This window comes from Coregonus lavaretus (genome assembly GCF_964263955.1).
Source record: "Coregonus lavaretus genome assembly, chromosome: 11".
Lineage (NCBI taxonomy): Eukaryota > Metazoa > Chordata > Actinopteri > Salmoniformes > Salmonidae > Coregonus > Coregonus lavaretus.
The window spans coordinates 53,651,202-53,665,935 of record NC_139998.1 but is presented as its reverse complement, the minus strand read 5'-3'; the positions used below and the strand labels follow the sequence as shown (position 1 = coordinate 53,665,935).

At 42.4% G+C, this 14,734-nt stretch overlaps 1 protein-coding gene across 1 annotated transcript in view; it reads left to right on the top strand.

The window, feature by feature from the left end:
* LOC311137596 (PEX5-related protein-like) overlaps nt 1–14,734 on the top strand; it is a gene marked incomplete at its 3' end in the record, with an annotated part of 155,140 nt that overhangs the window by 97,729 nt on the left and 42,677 nt on the right. Inside the window, exons 3-4 of the mRNA XM_084172102.1 lie at nt 9,660–9,771; nt 14,056–14,274. Of these exons, the coding sequence (XP_084028228.1) occupies nt 9,660–9,771; nt 14,056–14,274 (331 nt within the window). The remainder of the gene's footprint in view (nt 1–9,659; nt 9,772–14,055; nt 14,275–14,734) is intronic.

The following is a 14,734-nucleotide window of genomic DNA, read 5'->3' as shown; positions in this document are numbered from 1 at the left end:
TAGAATCAATAAGAAAAAGATACGTAAGAAAGCATGTTCTAGAATCAATAAGAAATAAGATACATAAGAAAGCATGTTCTAGAATCAATAAGAACTAAGATACGTAAGAAAGCATGTTCTAGAATCAATAAGAAATAAGATACATAAGAAAGAATGTTCTAGAATCAATAAGAAATAAGATACGTAAGAAAGCATGTTCTAGAATCAATAAGAAAAAGATACGTAAAGAAAGCATGTTCTAGAATCAATAAGAAATAAGATACATAAGAAAGAATGTTCTAGAATCAATAATAAATAAGATACGTAAGAAAGCATGTTCTAGAATCAATAAGAAAAAGATACGTAAGAAAGCATGTTCTAGAATCAATAAGAAATAAGATACAGAAGAAAGAATGTTCTAGAATCAATAAGAAATAAGATACGTAAGAAAGCATGTTCTAGAATCAATAAGAAATAAGATACGTAAGAAAGAATGTTCTAGAATCAATAAGAAAAAGATACGTAAAGAAAGCATGTTCTAGAATCAATAAGAAATAAGATACATAAGCAAGAATGTTCTAGAATCAATAAGAAATAAGATACGTAAGAAAGCATGTTCTAGAATCAATAAGAAAAAGATACGTAAAGAAAGCATGTTCTAGAATCAATAAGAAATAAGTTACATAAGAAAGAATGTTCTAGAATCAATAAGAAATAAGATACGTAAGAAAGCATGTTCTAGAATCAATAAGAAAAAGATATGTAAGAAAGCATGTTCTAGAATCAATAAGAAATAAGATACGTAAGAAAGCATGTTCTAGAATCAATAAGAAAAAGATACATAAAGAAAGCATGTTCTAGAATCAATAAGAAATAAGATACATAAGAAAGAATGTTCTAGAATCAATAATAAATAAGATACGTAAGAAAGCATGTTCTAGAATCAATAAGAAAAAGATACATAAGAAAGCATGTTCTAGAATCAATAAGAAATAAGATACATAAGAAAGCATGTTCTAGAATCAATAAGAACTAAGATACGTAAGAAAGCATGTTCTAGAATCAATAAGAAATAAGATACATAAGAAAGAATGTTCTAGAATCAATAAGAAATAAGATACGTAAGAAAGCATGTTCTAGAATCAATAAGAAAAAGATACGTAAAGAAAGCATGTTCTAGAATCAATAAGAAATAAGATACATAAGAAAGAATGTTCTAGAATCAATAATAAATAAGATACGTAAGAAAGCATGTTCTAGAATCAATAAGAAAAAGATACGTAAGAAAGCATGTTCTAGAATCAATAAGAAATAAGATACAGAAGAAAGAATGTTCTAGAATCAATAAGAAATAAGATACGTAAGAAAGCATGTTCTAGAATCAATAAGAAATAAGATACGTAAGAAAGAATGTTCTAGAATCAATAAGAAAAAGATACGTAAAGAAAGCATGTTCTAGAATCAATAAGAAATAAGATACATAAGCAAGAATGTTCTAGAATCAATAAGAAATAAGATACGTAAGAAAGCATGTTCTAGAATCAATAAGAAAAAGATACGTAAAGAAAGCATGTTCTAGAATCAATAAGAAATAAGTTACATAAGAAAGAATGTTCTAGAATCAATAAGAAATAAGATACGTAAGAAAGCATGTTCTAGAATCAATAAGAAAAAGATATGTAAGAAAGCATGTTCTAGAATCAATAAGAAATAAGATACGTAAGAAAGCATGTTCTAGAATCAATAAGAAAAAGATACATAAAGAAAGCATGTTCTAGAATCAATAAGAAATAAGATACATAAGAAAGAATGTTCTAGAATCAATAAGAAATAAGATACGTAAGAAAGAATGTTCTAGAATCAATAAGAAATAAGATACGTAAGAAAGCATGTTCTAGAATCAATAAGAAATAAGATACGTAAGAAAGCATGTTCTAGAATCAATAAGAAAAAGATACATAAAGAAAGCATGTTCTAGAATCAATAAGAAATAAGATACATAAGAAAGAATGTTCTAGAATCAATAAGAAATAAGATACGTAAGAAAGCATGTTCTAGAATCAATAAGAAATAAGACACGTAAGAAAGCATGTTCTAGAATCAATAAGAAAAAGATACGTAAGAAAGCATGTTCTAGAATCAATAAGAAATGTAGATTATTTTTGTTTCACTGTGTGAATGTGTCCAAAATGTGCATGTGTGACGTGCAAGAAAACCGCTTCATACTTATCCTGGAAAATTTCAGCTTTCATTCAATACGGCTCTTAGTGATGTCAAGTATTTCTCTCTTTATGTCTCAATAGGCTACTTACTTAATCCATAAAACTAAGCACAATATAATTCAGTAGTGTGAGGGAGACCCCATATCCAATTAGTTCATCATTGGTATGTTATCTCATCAATTCAAATGTCAGGGAATTTAATTGCGAAACCCCTCTTGTGTGAAAACTGACCTTAAATCACACTAATCTGTCAAGGGAAAGGAGGGGTTAGGATTCCCGATAAGAGCTACAGTTAGTGATGATTCACCTCACGAAGCACGCTCGTCTACGGACAAGGTTTAGGCCTACATCCTGGCACCGCAATTTGTCTTATTTGATGCTAAAAAAGATGGGAGGTTTTCAAGGAAGGCTATCTTTATGGGCGATCGTCACATGCACGTCATGGCGTTTCACGAGCCGTCTCTCCATAATGCATCACTCTCGTCGGCAGATGTCCTCTGCAAACATTACGCAAATGTGACGGAAATAAATTGTTATTCACCGACAGATGTTCCCCACCGATCACCATCGGCAAAGTTGAAAGTGCTGTCAAAAGTTACACAGGCACATGCATCCATGAATGGAATTTCCACTTTGAAAGGATTTAATTTGCCATTGGCCTTTATATTCCGGGTCTCGAGGGGCGTCCTACAATGTGTGCACAGTGTATTTACATGTGCCGCTAGCCTTCACCTGACTGTGTGAGTGACATCTACAAGGAAGTCCCAGGGTCTCCATGATGGAGGCTATGAATCACAGATGAACACATCTATCTAATAGCTTCCATCATGGACACCCTACACTCTAAAAAGAAAAGGTTCCTGGAGTATCCTTTAGGGGTTCTTCACATTGAAACTGTGTGGGGAACCCCTTTTAATGGATCCTCAAATAACCATTTTGGGTTCATTTTTTAACTACCCCCCCCCCCCCCTCCCCTTTTATTATTATTTATTTGTATTATTATTTATTATTATTAATAATAATAATAATAATAATAATAATAATAATATGCATAACTACATCAACAACAATAACACAATATTTTAGTTGTCAGTGTTTATTATGATTTTAGTGGCAAAGCAGAATTAAAAAATCTAAATATGAGGTAAACTCCCAGCAGAGCCCCAAGTCCTATGGGTATATCCTCTGGTGTGTTGATGTTAATGTGTTGATGTTCTCAGTATCCATAGCCAGAATGATTTTGCAGTGCATGGTGATGGAACAGGTTTCCTGTTATATTCTTCAGAGGAAGGGTGAAGTCTGTGAATCCAAAAACGTGTAATTACACAGATGATTAACAAAACATGCACAGGACAGTATTCATACCTTAGTTTTTGTGTTAAATGTGAATGAAAGAAACTGTTTTGATAATGGTTTTCATACACATACCTTGTCCATAATGTAGAGGCTTATGGGATATTAATTGAAGAGGTAAGGGAGGAGGATGGTACATGTGATCTGCATAACATACCAATACCAATTTACATACCTTTGTATGCCTCCTTGTCTGTATACCTACAGACACAGACACGAAAGTGAGCAGTTCAGTCATCTGCACCCAATACAGCTAGCCTTCAACATATTCTTATAGCCTACATATTCTTACCTCTTTGTTGATTGATATCCATTGAATTGTGTCCATTTTCTGTTTTAGAAAGATTTGCACAATGATGAAAGATAGATGGTATCATCATAAAACAATATCAATTTAGATCATACAAGGGACAAACCTTAACTTAAATTGAGGAGATCTTTAAATTTTTCAGTTAAGTGCCTTCACCTGCTGTCCTTTCAAATTCAAATCCAAATGTTTCAGTTGGGCAGTTAGGTTCCTGCAAGAATCCCCACCAACTAAGGAGGTTCCTCGATGAACCCCACCTCCTATGGGGTTCTTGGAAGAACCTTTTGGGGGGCATTTTCAGTGCCAAGAACCCTAAGGTTCTTCGAAGAACTTTGACAACACGTGTCAAACGTAATTTATGAATTAAGGTTAGGAACTCAACTCACCTGGTTTTCTAGGTCTTAACTGAAAGGAAAAACCAAAAAACCAGCAGACACTAAGCCCTCTATGGAATGAGTTTGACGACCCTGCCCTAGGACCACCCTGTAGATGGGCGGCAGGTAGCTTAGTGGTTAAGAGCGTTGTGCCAGTAACCGAAAGGTCGCTGGTTCTAATCCCCGAGCCGACTAGGTGAAAAATCTGTCGATGTGCCCTTGAGCAAGGCACTTAACCCTAATTGCTCATGTAAGTCGCTCTGGATAAGAGCGTCTGCTAAATGACTAAAATGTCAAAATGTCAATGTCACTCACAGGGTCAGGTGAAGGCTAGCAGCCCATGTAGAGTAGGGTACTGTATGTTTGGACTTGTGTGCTTGTGTGTGGTGGTCTGACCAACAATAATGACAATGGTATGCAATAGAGAATCAGTGAGGGTGCTACTGGTGCTGGTTGTGAATGAATTGTGAAGAGACTGCATCTCTCTTCTCTCTTCGATGACCACGGAACAAACTATGATCGAATGGACAATACCAACGAGAGGGATGAAATGCATGGCATTTTGAAATCTGTGTAACAGTATGTTTGCGATTACTTGTGAAATTACTTGGCTAGCATTCGCCAACACTAAGATTAATGTTTGAAATTTGAAAGGTTTCCACTTGATTACATCAGGAGCTGACTGGTGTCATAACAATAATCTAACTCTTGCATGGCCTGAGGTAGCACTCATTCACCCAACATGGTTATATTACAGGAATGGCAACCTGATATACCACGGCTGTCAGCCAATCAGCATTCACGGCTCGAACCACCCAGTTTATAATGATGAATAAGTAATAAACAGAGAAGTTTGTTATTCTGTGTCCTGCACATCTAGGATGGCCCTGCAGGGCTTCTCTCAGTGCTTCTCTGAGCCATTGGTTGTCATTACCCAGATGGGGTCTGTCCCCTTAATAATTCCCATTAATGTCAGCAATCTTTCTATATTTTTGCTAAAAGAGAGGCGCTTTTTTAATTGAATACAGTGAAGATCATCTAATTAAGTGGCAGGGGCTCCGAAATGATTCGCATTTCTCATTAAGGGCCCATATTTTGCTGGCAATTATACCGCAGGAAGTTACGCTTTGAGGTTTTGGAGGGTGAAATAGAGTGAGACATCCAATTCCTTTATAAAACAATCGATCATGAATCCTGGCTGGAGGTGCCTCCTTGGTTATTACAGATCCAGCATCGTTGAACTCAAATGGTTCTCCCCAAGCAAATATAAAATGTAAACGTATTCACATGGACACTTTTCATAACCGTAACCATCATTGGATAATGTCCAAATTGACTAAAAGGTTGTCTTTTTTTTTCTTCAATTTGCCTTGAATGGCTAATAAAACAACCAACTCATTAATGTTCAGTTCAACCACACCAGAAAATACCGTTGCGGGAACATCTGTCATTGTTAGAGCCACACTTTGAGCGCATACAGACGGATCATGAAGCCGCGGGGCAGCACCTTTCATATCAAGCGTATGGCAGGCTGTGTGCAACCTCGTGGCTAGTAATACATATTTTAGTGCCATCATTAAGATTCTCACATCCTATTAGCTCTCCCGGATACATTGGAATAGAAATTGTCAAGATGTCACACAGGGGAGGGGGACATTGAGAGGAAACTTCTTCAAAGGGAATCTTTCTGGATCCACAGGCTCAACACACTGTCTCCTCTTGACCTTAACGAGGAGTTCGACTTAAAGCCGGTTTTATAGTTCCAAAATGTCCAAACTATTGTGTTGTTGTTTACCCTAATTGAATATTGTCTGTCATATAATTTATATATATATATATATATATATATATATTGGGCACACCTACTCATTCAAGGGTTTTTCTTTATTTTTACAATTTTCTACATTGTAGAATATTAGTGAAGACATCAAAACTATGAAATGACTGTCACGATCGTTAGAGTGAGTGGACCAAGGCGCAGCGTTGTAGGCAAACATACTTTAATTGAAGAGAGTAAACACTCGAACAAAACAATAAACGATACCGTGACGTCCAAAGGTGAAACACAACAAACACGGAATAACCCAAACTGGAACAAACCAACTGGAACAAGATCCCACAACTATTGTGGGAAAACAGCCTCTATAAATATGGCTCCCAATCAGAGACAACCAGCAACAGCTGACACTCGTTGCCTCTGATTGGGAACCACTCTGGCCAACACAGAAATACAATACACAGAATAAACACACCCTGGCTCAACATATAGAGTCCCAGAGCCAGGGTGTGACAGTACCCCCCTCTAAAGGTGCGGACTGCGACCGCGCCTCAACATAGACCAAACAGGGGAGGGCTGGGTGGGCATTCCTCCTCGGAGGCGGTTCCGGCTCCGGGCTCGCCCACCACCCTCCAATAATCCCCCCGTCGCGCCCCTGGTCCGGTCTGGCCCCGCTGGCTGGAGCTGGACTGGACATCGTAGGAGCGGATTGCTTAAGCTCCGGTGTGGAGCAGCTGACCGGTACCTGACCAGGCACCGGTGACCCAGGCATGGGTTGTGCCGGACTGACGACGCGCACCCCTGGCTTGGTGCGTGGAGCAGGAACGGGCCGGACCGGACTGACGACGCGCACCCCTGGCTTGGTGCGTGGAGCAGGAACGGGCCGGACCGGACTGACGACGCGCACCCCTGGCTTGGTGCGTGGAGCAGGAACAGGCCGGACCGGGCTGACGATGCGCACCCCTGGCTTGGTGCGTAGAGCAGGAACGGGCCGGACCGGGCTGACGATGCGCACCCCTGGCTTGGTGCGTGGAGCAGGAACGGGCCGGACCGGGCTGACGATGCGCACCCCTGGCTTGGTGCGTGGAGCAGGAACGGGCCGGACCGGGCTGACGATGCGCACCCCTGGCTTGGTGCGTAGAGCAGGAACGGGCCGGACCGGGCTGATGATGCGCACCCCTGGCTTGGTGCGTAGAGCAGGAACGGGCCGGACCGGGCTGACGATGCGCACCCCTGGCTTGGTGCGTGGAGCAGGAATGGGCCGGACCGGGCTGACGATGCGCACCCCTGGCTTGGTGCGTGGAGCAGGAACGGGCCGGACCGGGCTGATGATGCGCACCCCTGGCTTGGTGCGTAGAGCAGGAACGGGCCGGACCGGGCTGGCGACGCACACCGTAGGCTTGGTGCGAGTGGCAGGAACAGGCCGGGCCGGGCTGGCGACGCACACCGTAGGCTTGGTGCGAGGAGCAGGAACAGGCCGGGCCGGGCTGGCGACGCACACCGTAGGCTTGGTGCGAGTGGCAGGAACAGGCCGGGCCGGGCTGGCGACGCACACCGTAGGCTTGGTGCGAGGAGCAGGAACAGGCCGGGCCGGACTGGCGACGCACACCGTAGGCTTGGTGCGAAGGGCAGGAACAGGCCGGGCCGGGCGGGCGACGCACACCGTAGGCTTGGTGCGAAGGGCAGGAACAGGCCGGGCCGGGCTGTGGAGACGGATAGGAGGCCTGGAGTGAAGAGCTGCCACAACCCGTCCTGGCTGAATGCCTACCTTCACACACTCTGTGTGAGGCATCAGCACAGGACGTACAGGGCTGTGTACCCGTACTGGCATAACAGCACGTGACACTGGCGCAGGATATCCGGGACCGAGGAGAGGCACTGGAGGCCACGAGCGCTGAGCCGGCACACTCCGTCCTGGCTGCATGCCCACCTTCGCACGACACGTGCGGGGTGCTCGCACAGGACGTACCGGACTATGCCGGACCACTCGTGGCACAGTACGCATACCCCGGAACCTGACCAGTCTTATGCTGCCATGCCTGAGTACGGGGAGTTGGCTCTGCTCTCCATCCAGGTTCCGCCAACCTGCCTTCTGGCCCCCCAAACCCGGTGGCCTCCTCTCCTAATCTCCCAATTTGCCCTGTGGCAGCCTCCTGCTGCCCAGTCGCCCATGCCGTGTGCCCCCCCCCTAAAAATTTTCTGGGGTTGCCTCTCGTCCCTTCCGACGACGACACTGTTGACGCCGTTGCTCCTCTCTAGCCAGGGCCTTCACCTTAGCCCATGGCCCTTTGCCCCCGAGCATGTCCTCCCAGGACCACAATTTGCCCACCTGGGCCATCGCCAACCTCTCCAGCTCCTTTCCCGGCGCTTCCTCCCATGTCCAGGCCGCCTGCTCCTGGACACGCTGCTTGGTCCTGGTATGGTGGGATCTTCTGTCACGATCGTTAGAGTGAGTGGACCAAGGCGCAGCGTTGTAGGCAAACATACTTTAATTGAAGAGAGTAAACACTCGAACAAAACAATAAACGATACCGTGACGTCCAAAGGTTAAACACAACAAACACGGAATAACCCAAACTGGAACAAACCAACTGGAACAAGATCCCACAACTATTGTGGGAAAACAGCCTCTATAAATATGGCTCCCAATCAGAGACAACCAGCAACAGCTGACACTCGTTGCCTCTGATTGGGAACCACTCTGGCCAACACAGAAATACAATACATAGAATAAACACACCCTGGCTCAACATATAGAGTCCCAGAGCCAGGGTGTGACAATGACACATATGGAATCATGTACTAACCATAAAAGTGTTAAACAAATCAAAATAAATAGCCACCCTTTGCCTTGATGACAGCTTTGCACACTCTTGGTATTCTTTCCAACTGTCTTGAAGGAGTTCCCACATATGCTGAGCACTTGTTGGCTGCTTTTCCTTCAATCTGCGGTCCAACTCATCCCAAACCATCTCAATTGTGGCCATCTCAGGTCGGGGGATTGTGGAGGCCAAGTCATCTGATCCAAGTCACCATCACTCTCCTTCTTTGTAAAATATCCCTTACACAGTCTGGAGGTGTGTTGGGTCATTGTCCTGTTAAAAAACAAATGATAGTCCCACTAAGCCCAAACCAGATGGGATGCTGTATCGCTGCAGAAGGTGGAGTGTGGAGTGTGGACCTCAGTTCATCTTTTAATCACCCACGTGGGTATATGCTCCTAAAAACCAATGAGGAGATGGGAGAGGTGGGACTTGCTGCGCGTCAAGCATAAAAAATAGAACCAAGTTCTATTTTAGCGCCTGGCTACGCAGACGCTTGTTGACGCAAGCAGTTTGGATGAAATTATTGAATAACATGTATGTGTACATTTATTTTGCAACACTCGTGCACGCAACGCGGGCAGTGTGGTCAGCAAGTAAGGGGAAAAACAGAACACCCATGAACTAGTGGGGGATAGGTGGGTCACGTCAGGTCATGTCATCACTTTGTTTGAATTACATGATACACTGTTTGAAATGGCCAACACAGTGACACATCACTACATGTTATCATAACGTCTGGGGCACGTTGACATTTCCAGGAAAAGGGTCAAAAGGGCATGTTGTGTGTGATTTTTAAGCAGTGTCGTCTGCTTGCACTTGCAGCTGGTGAGTGAGCAACAAGAGAGCCGCCCCCTGCTCAGCCCCTCCATCGACGACTTTCTCTGTGAGACCAAGTGCCATGGAGCTGCCCGCCCAGTGACTTCAAACACAGCAGGTACCTCCACTGACCTCCCTCTCCTCTCTGTCTACCCAGCCTGCTGTAGTAACCCCTTCATGCATTGGCCATTGACGTTTTCATAACACTATGACCTATTTCAGACAGAAGACAGGGTATATTACCTGTAATAATAATCATAAGTTAATGTGAATATGACCCCCTTTCAAACAGACCCTTATTTACCACCTTCTTGCAGGTATACCCCCTTTTATACATATCAGTTTGAACCTGACATTTGGGAGGGGTGGGGGGTTTTGTTTAACCATGGGGGGGGGGGGGGGGGGGGCTGTTTGATACTAAAATAAGGGAGCTGTTAAACAATGGAACTGTTAATGAATTTACCTGGATAAAAACAGAGATCCATTTTCACAGACCCCATATCTGTTTTTTGATTACAGGGTCTGTGAAATCATGACTAGTTCTTGAGTTGGGTTTCAATATACCATGTTTTAATATACCATGTTTTAAATATACCATGAAGGCGGTATGGTAAAAAATTGGGATTTTTTTGTCTGTATGTGAAAGGGGTATGTGTAACACTATGTAAGTTGACTGAAGTTAATGTAATAGAGGGCTGCTTTAACACTCCGGTTACATCAGGGGGATTGTATTATTGTGTCACGGTGGTCATCAATATTTAATACACTCAATGCATAATGCAAAGTTATGACAACATACCGCAGCAATGTTGCATGATAGCCGTATGGACACAGTCACAGCGTGGAAGTCGAATGAAGCGCATGTACCGGATTACCAATTACGTTTTTACTACATTATTAACAAGACCTAAACAACAACGTCAATAGTAGTTCATAGATTAACCTTGTCCTGGCTACCGTCAGTAGCTACTGTTTGATCAAATAGGTAAAAGGTCACTACTCATTTTCAGTCTCAGCGTCTTGCCAGAGATGTTTTAACTACACAGACACGACCAGTTTAATTCTGTTATTAGTGTGTCGAGTAAAGTACTGTAACTAAAAGCACAGAGCACGCCAGAAGTTAAAGGTGGTCTGATGCCCTGCTGTGTCTTCACACTGAGTAGATTGGGATGATTCAAAATGACAGTCATTTAGACGTTAGGTCCCCAACTGAAGGTCAGTGGCTCCGTAGAGAGCGAGGATAGGAAAGAACAGTGACTCACTTCTCAGTAATCTCCACAGGTTGAGCTGTCCCGATACAAAAGACTAACACAAAGCTCAGCTCTTGACAATACCAATGGACAATTTTATCTCCAATAGGCTAGGGGGGGGGGGGGGGGGACGATCTTGTAAAAGATCCAATGAGACGTCATTGTTCTCTGTTGAGTATCGGCAAACGTAAATGATGTAAATAGTGTCATGTTTTTCACTTGTATTTTAACTTGAATGTTTTATTGTCTATTTATCAATGCAATATCCATGTACTGTATTTCAGTGTTTATGACTGCCATGTGGATATTACAAAAAATAAAAAAAGATTTACACAATCCTGAGTTTACCTGACCACAATAAACTGCAATAAGGAACTTTATAACTCTCAAATATTATATGTTCAGATATAATGTACACGTATCTTCCCTAAAAGTGAACTGACAACAACATCCAACAAAGCATTTCAAGAATTGAAATAGAAACCTTTAACATGGCCATGACAATGCGGACTCAATCAATTAAATGACTCAATAGCGATGCTCAGAACACTATGATAGAAACAAATCAAATCAAAGATCAAATGTTATTTGCCACATGCGCAGGTGTAGACCTTACAGTGAAATGCTTACCTACAAGCCCTTAACCAACTGCAGTTTTAAGAAAAATAAGTGTTAAGTAAAACATTGATAAGTAAAAAATAAAAATAACAAATAATTAAAGAGCAGCAATAAAATAAAATAACAGTAGGGAGGCTATATACAGGGGGGTACTGGTACAGAGTCTATGTGCGGGGGCACCGGTTAGTCGAGGTAATTGAGGTAATATGTACATGTGGGTAGAGTTAAAGTGACTATGCATAGATAATAAACAGAGATACTATCCTTCGTATACATACACAATACACATCAAATGTGCTTTCAGCTGGCAACCTCATCATCTCAACTAGACTTAAGGTCACCAAAACTGTTTATCCATATTGGTTTCTTTCAGCACATGGCTTTTCTCCTGACAGAGATAACACTTCAGGCGACGTCTCCATCTCCCACAAGTGTTTCCTCTGATTTCTAATTGCATTCATCATTTGAGGAGCACAGAGATATCAAGGAGCGGCACACATTCTAATTACCTACAGATTACATTCAGAGGAGCGTCCCCCCGTTCGTTTGTCATAAAACAACAGTGTGTTATTTACTGAGAGATGTGTGCACACACACGAAGGCTGATCATGTCTATCATATGTCGAGGGAAATCACAACCATGTAATGCTACCTCTTATGACTGTATTAAGATAGTGTTTTACACTCCCTCACACTTTTACATTAACAAACTAGCTTTAACAAATGCAAAAAAAAACACAGTTTAATACACAAAATTGTGCATTACTAAAGGAACTACGTGGACATTATTAAGTGTTCTTCACACACTGCAATACAGCTATTAGCACACCATGACAATAAACCAGACCTTATTTGTTTTAATTTGTTAAATGTATCTGCATAGTCTCTTTTCCTAAAACTCTACATGTTTAATATACTCACAATATAAATTAATTAACTCCAATAAGTTAATTAAGCTATTTACGTTTTAGTCATTTAGCAGACGCTCTTATCCAGAGCGACTAGGGTTAAGTGCCTTGCTCAAGGCCACATAGACTGATTTTTCACCTAGTCGGCTAAGGGATTCGAACCAGCGCCACTTTCGGTTACTGACCCAACGCTCTTAACCGCTAGGCTACCTGCCGCCACTGTTCTTTCCTTTATCGAAATTAAACCTGACTATGAGGACATCATTATTAAGGCAGGAAGGGCTTTTTCATTCTCATACTATAGGCTGTGAGCGGTTAAAATGAACATTAACCTAAAAAAGGACAGAAAAGCCTTTATCACTGAAAAAGGGTCCCTGTCCTTACCGGTCTGATGGTCTGCGATTAAATTGCTTAATTTACCAAACAGAAAAGCTCCGCCAGTGAACAGCTGCCTTAGCTGTCCATAGCCTGGCCATCAAAGTATACTTAGATCTTCAGTGAGGTTGAGAAACTCCTAACCAGGGGGCAACTGATGGAAATAATACCCTTGACGGCTAAATGGCCGGCTTAACTCAATGATGTGCCGAGAAATGTGAAGTAAAACAGTGACTGATTGTTTTCCAGAGTTGCAAAAAAAAAATGTATGTCAATTAACAATGACGTGAAAATGTATAGCTCATAATGAATCCCTCCTTGAGTCACTAATTTCGGAGTCACAAGTCTGTTGAGGAATGTTCATTAGGTTTGTCATGACAGCTTTAAGGAAGATGCGTCTCTCTGTAAAGCAAATATTTGAACTGATCTACCAAGAAGCTAAACTATACTGAACAAAAATATAAACGCAACATGCAACAATTTCAACGATTTTACTGACTTACAGTTCATATAAGGAAATCAGTCAATTGAAATAAATTCATTAAGCCCTAATCTATGGATTTCACATGACTGGGCAGGGGCGCAGCCATGGGTTGGCCTGGGGAGGGGATAGGCCCACCCACTGGGGAGCATGGCCAGCCAATCAGAATGAGTTCTTTATTACAGACAGAAATACTCCTCAGTTTCATCAGCTGTCTGGGTGGCTGGTCTCAGACGATCCCTCAGGTGAAGAAGCCGGATGTGGAGGTCCTGGGCTGACGTGGTTACATGTGGTCTGCGGTTGTGAGGCCGGTTGGACGTACTGCCAAATTCTCTAAAACGACGTTGTAGAGAAATGGTAGAGAAATGAATATTACATTCTCTGGCAACAGCAGGTGGAGATTCCTGCAGTTAGCATGCCAATTGCACGCTCCCTCAAAACTTGAGACATCTGTGGCATTGTGTTGTGTGACAAAACTGCACATTTTAAAGTGGCCTTTTATTTTCCCCAGCACAAGGTGCACCTGTGTAATGATCATGCTGTTTAATCAGCTTCTTGATATGCCACACCTGTCAGGTGGATGGATTATCTTGGCAAAGGAGAAATGCTCACTAACAAGGATGGGAAAAAAATTGTGCACAGAATTGGAAAGAAATAAGCTGTTTGTGCTTATGGAACATTTCTCTGATCTTTTATTTCAGCTCATGAAACCAACACTTTACATGTTGCGTTTATATTTTTGTTCACTATAGTATGATTTCCCCCTCCAGTTCTGTCCTCCACTTTGGACCTATTGGACCTCAGCGAGCCAGGAGAGAGGAGGAACAGCAAGCAGGACAAGAAGAGCCCTCTGTTGTCACATGGGGACCGGCCCAAGAACACGCCTCACCGGAAGAAGAAGACGACGGACGAGACAGAGCTGATCCAGGTGGATGTAGAACAGACTGTCCCCAGCTCACACACTCCTGAGAGAGTGTCACTAGACTCAGGTACACTGGAGCCGATGGTTTACCAGGAGCAGTAGTCTAGGCCCTGGTTGGATAGCTCAGAGCGTCTGCTCTTTTCTACCCAGATGGTTTACCACTGGAACTATTGTCCATTTTATAGTGATTCCTAATTTCATGTATGAGGGATTGACTATAAACGCTCGACGGCACTTGCCTATTGGGTTAGTCAGGGTCATTTGGACCGCAATTATGTTTAGTGGCCATTGTCACTCTCGAGTATGACTAAGCAAACAGCTGTTTAGATAGGCACTTAGGTGCATGATTAAAGGATGATCACTTACAGCCAATAGTTATGCAGAATTTACTTTGTATCATGTCATCATGACTACCCAATATCAAAGCTCATTGCCATTTTCATAACATTAAATCAGGAATGGTATTAGCCTCACGTCCCCAGTCTCCTAAACGCTTAAACGACCTTGCCACATTGAAAAGTTTCCCT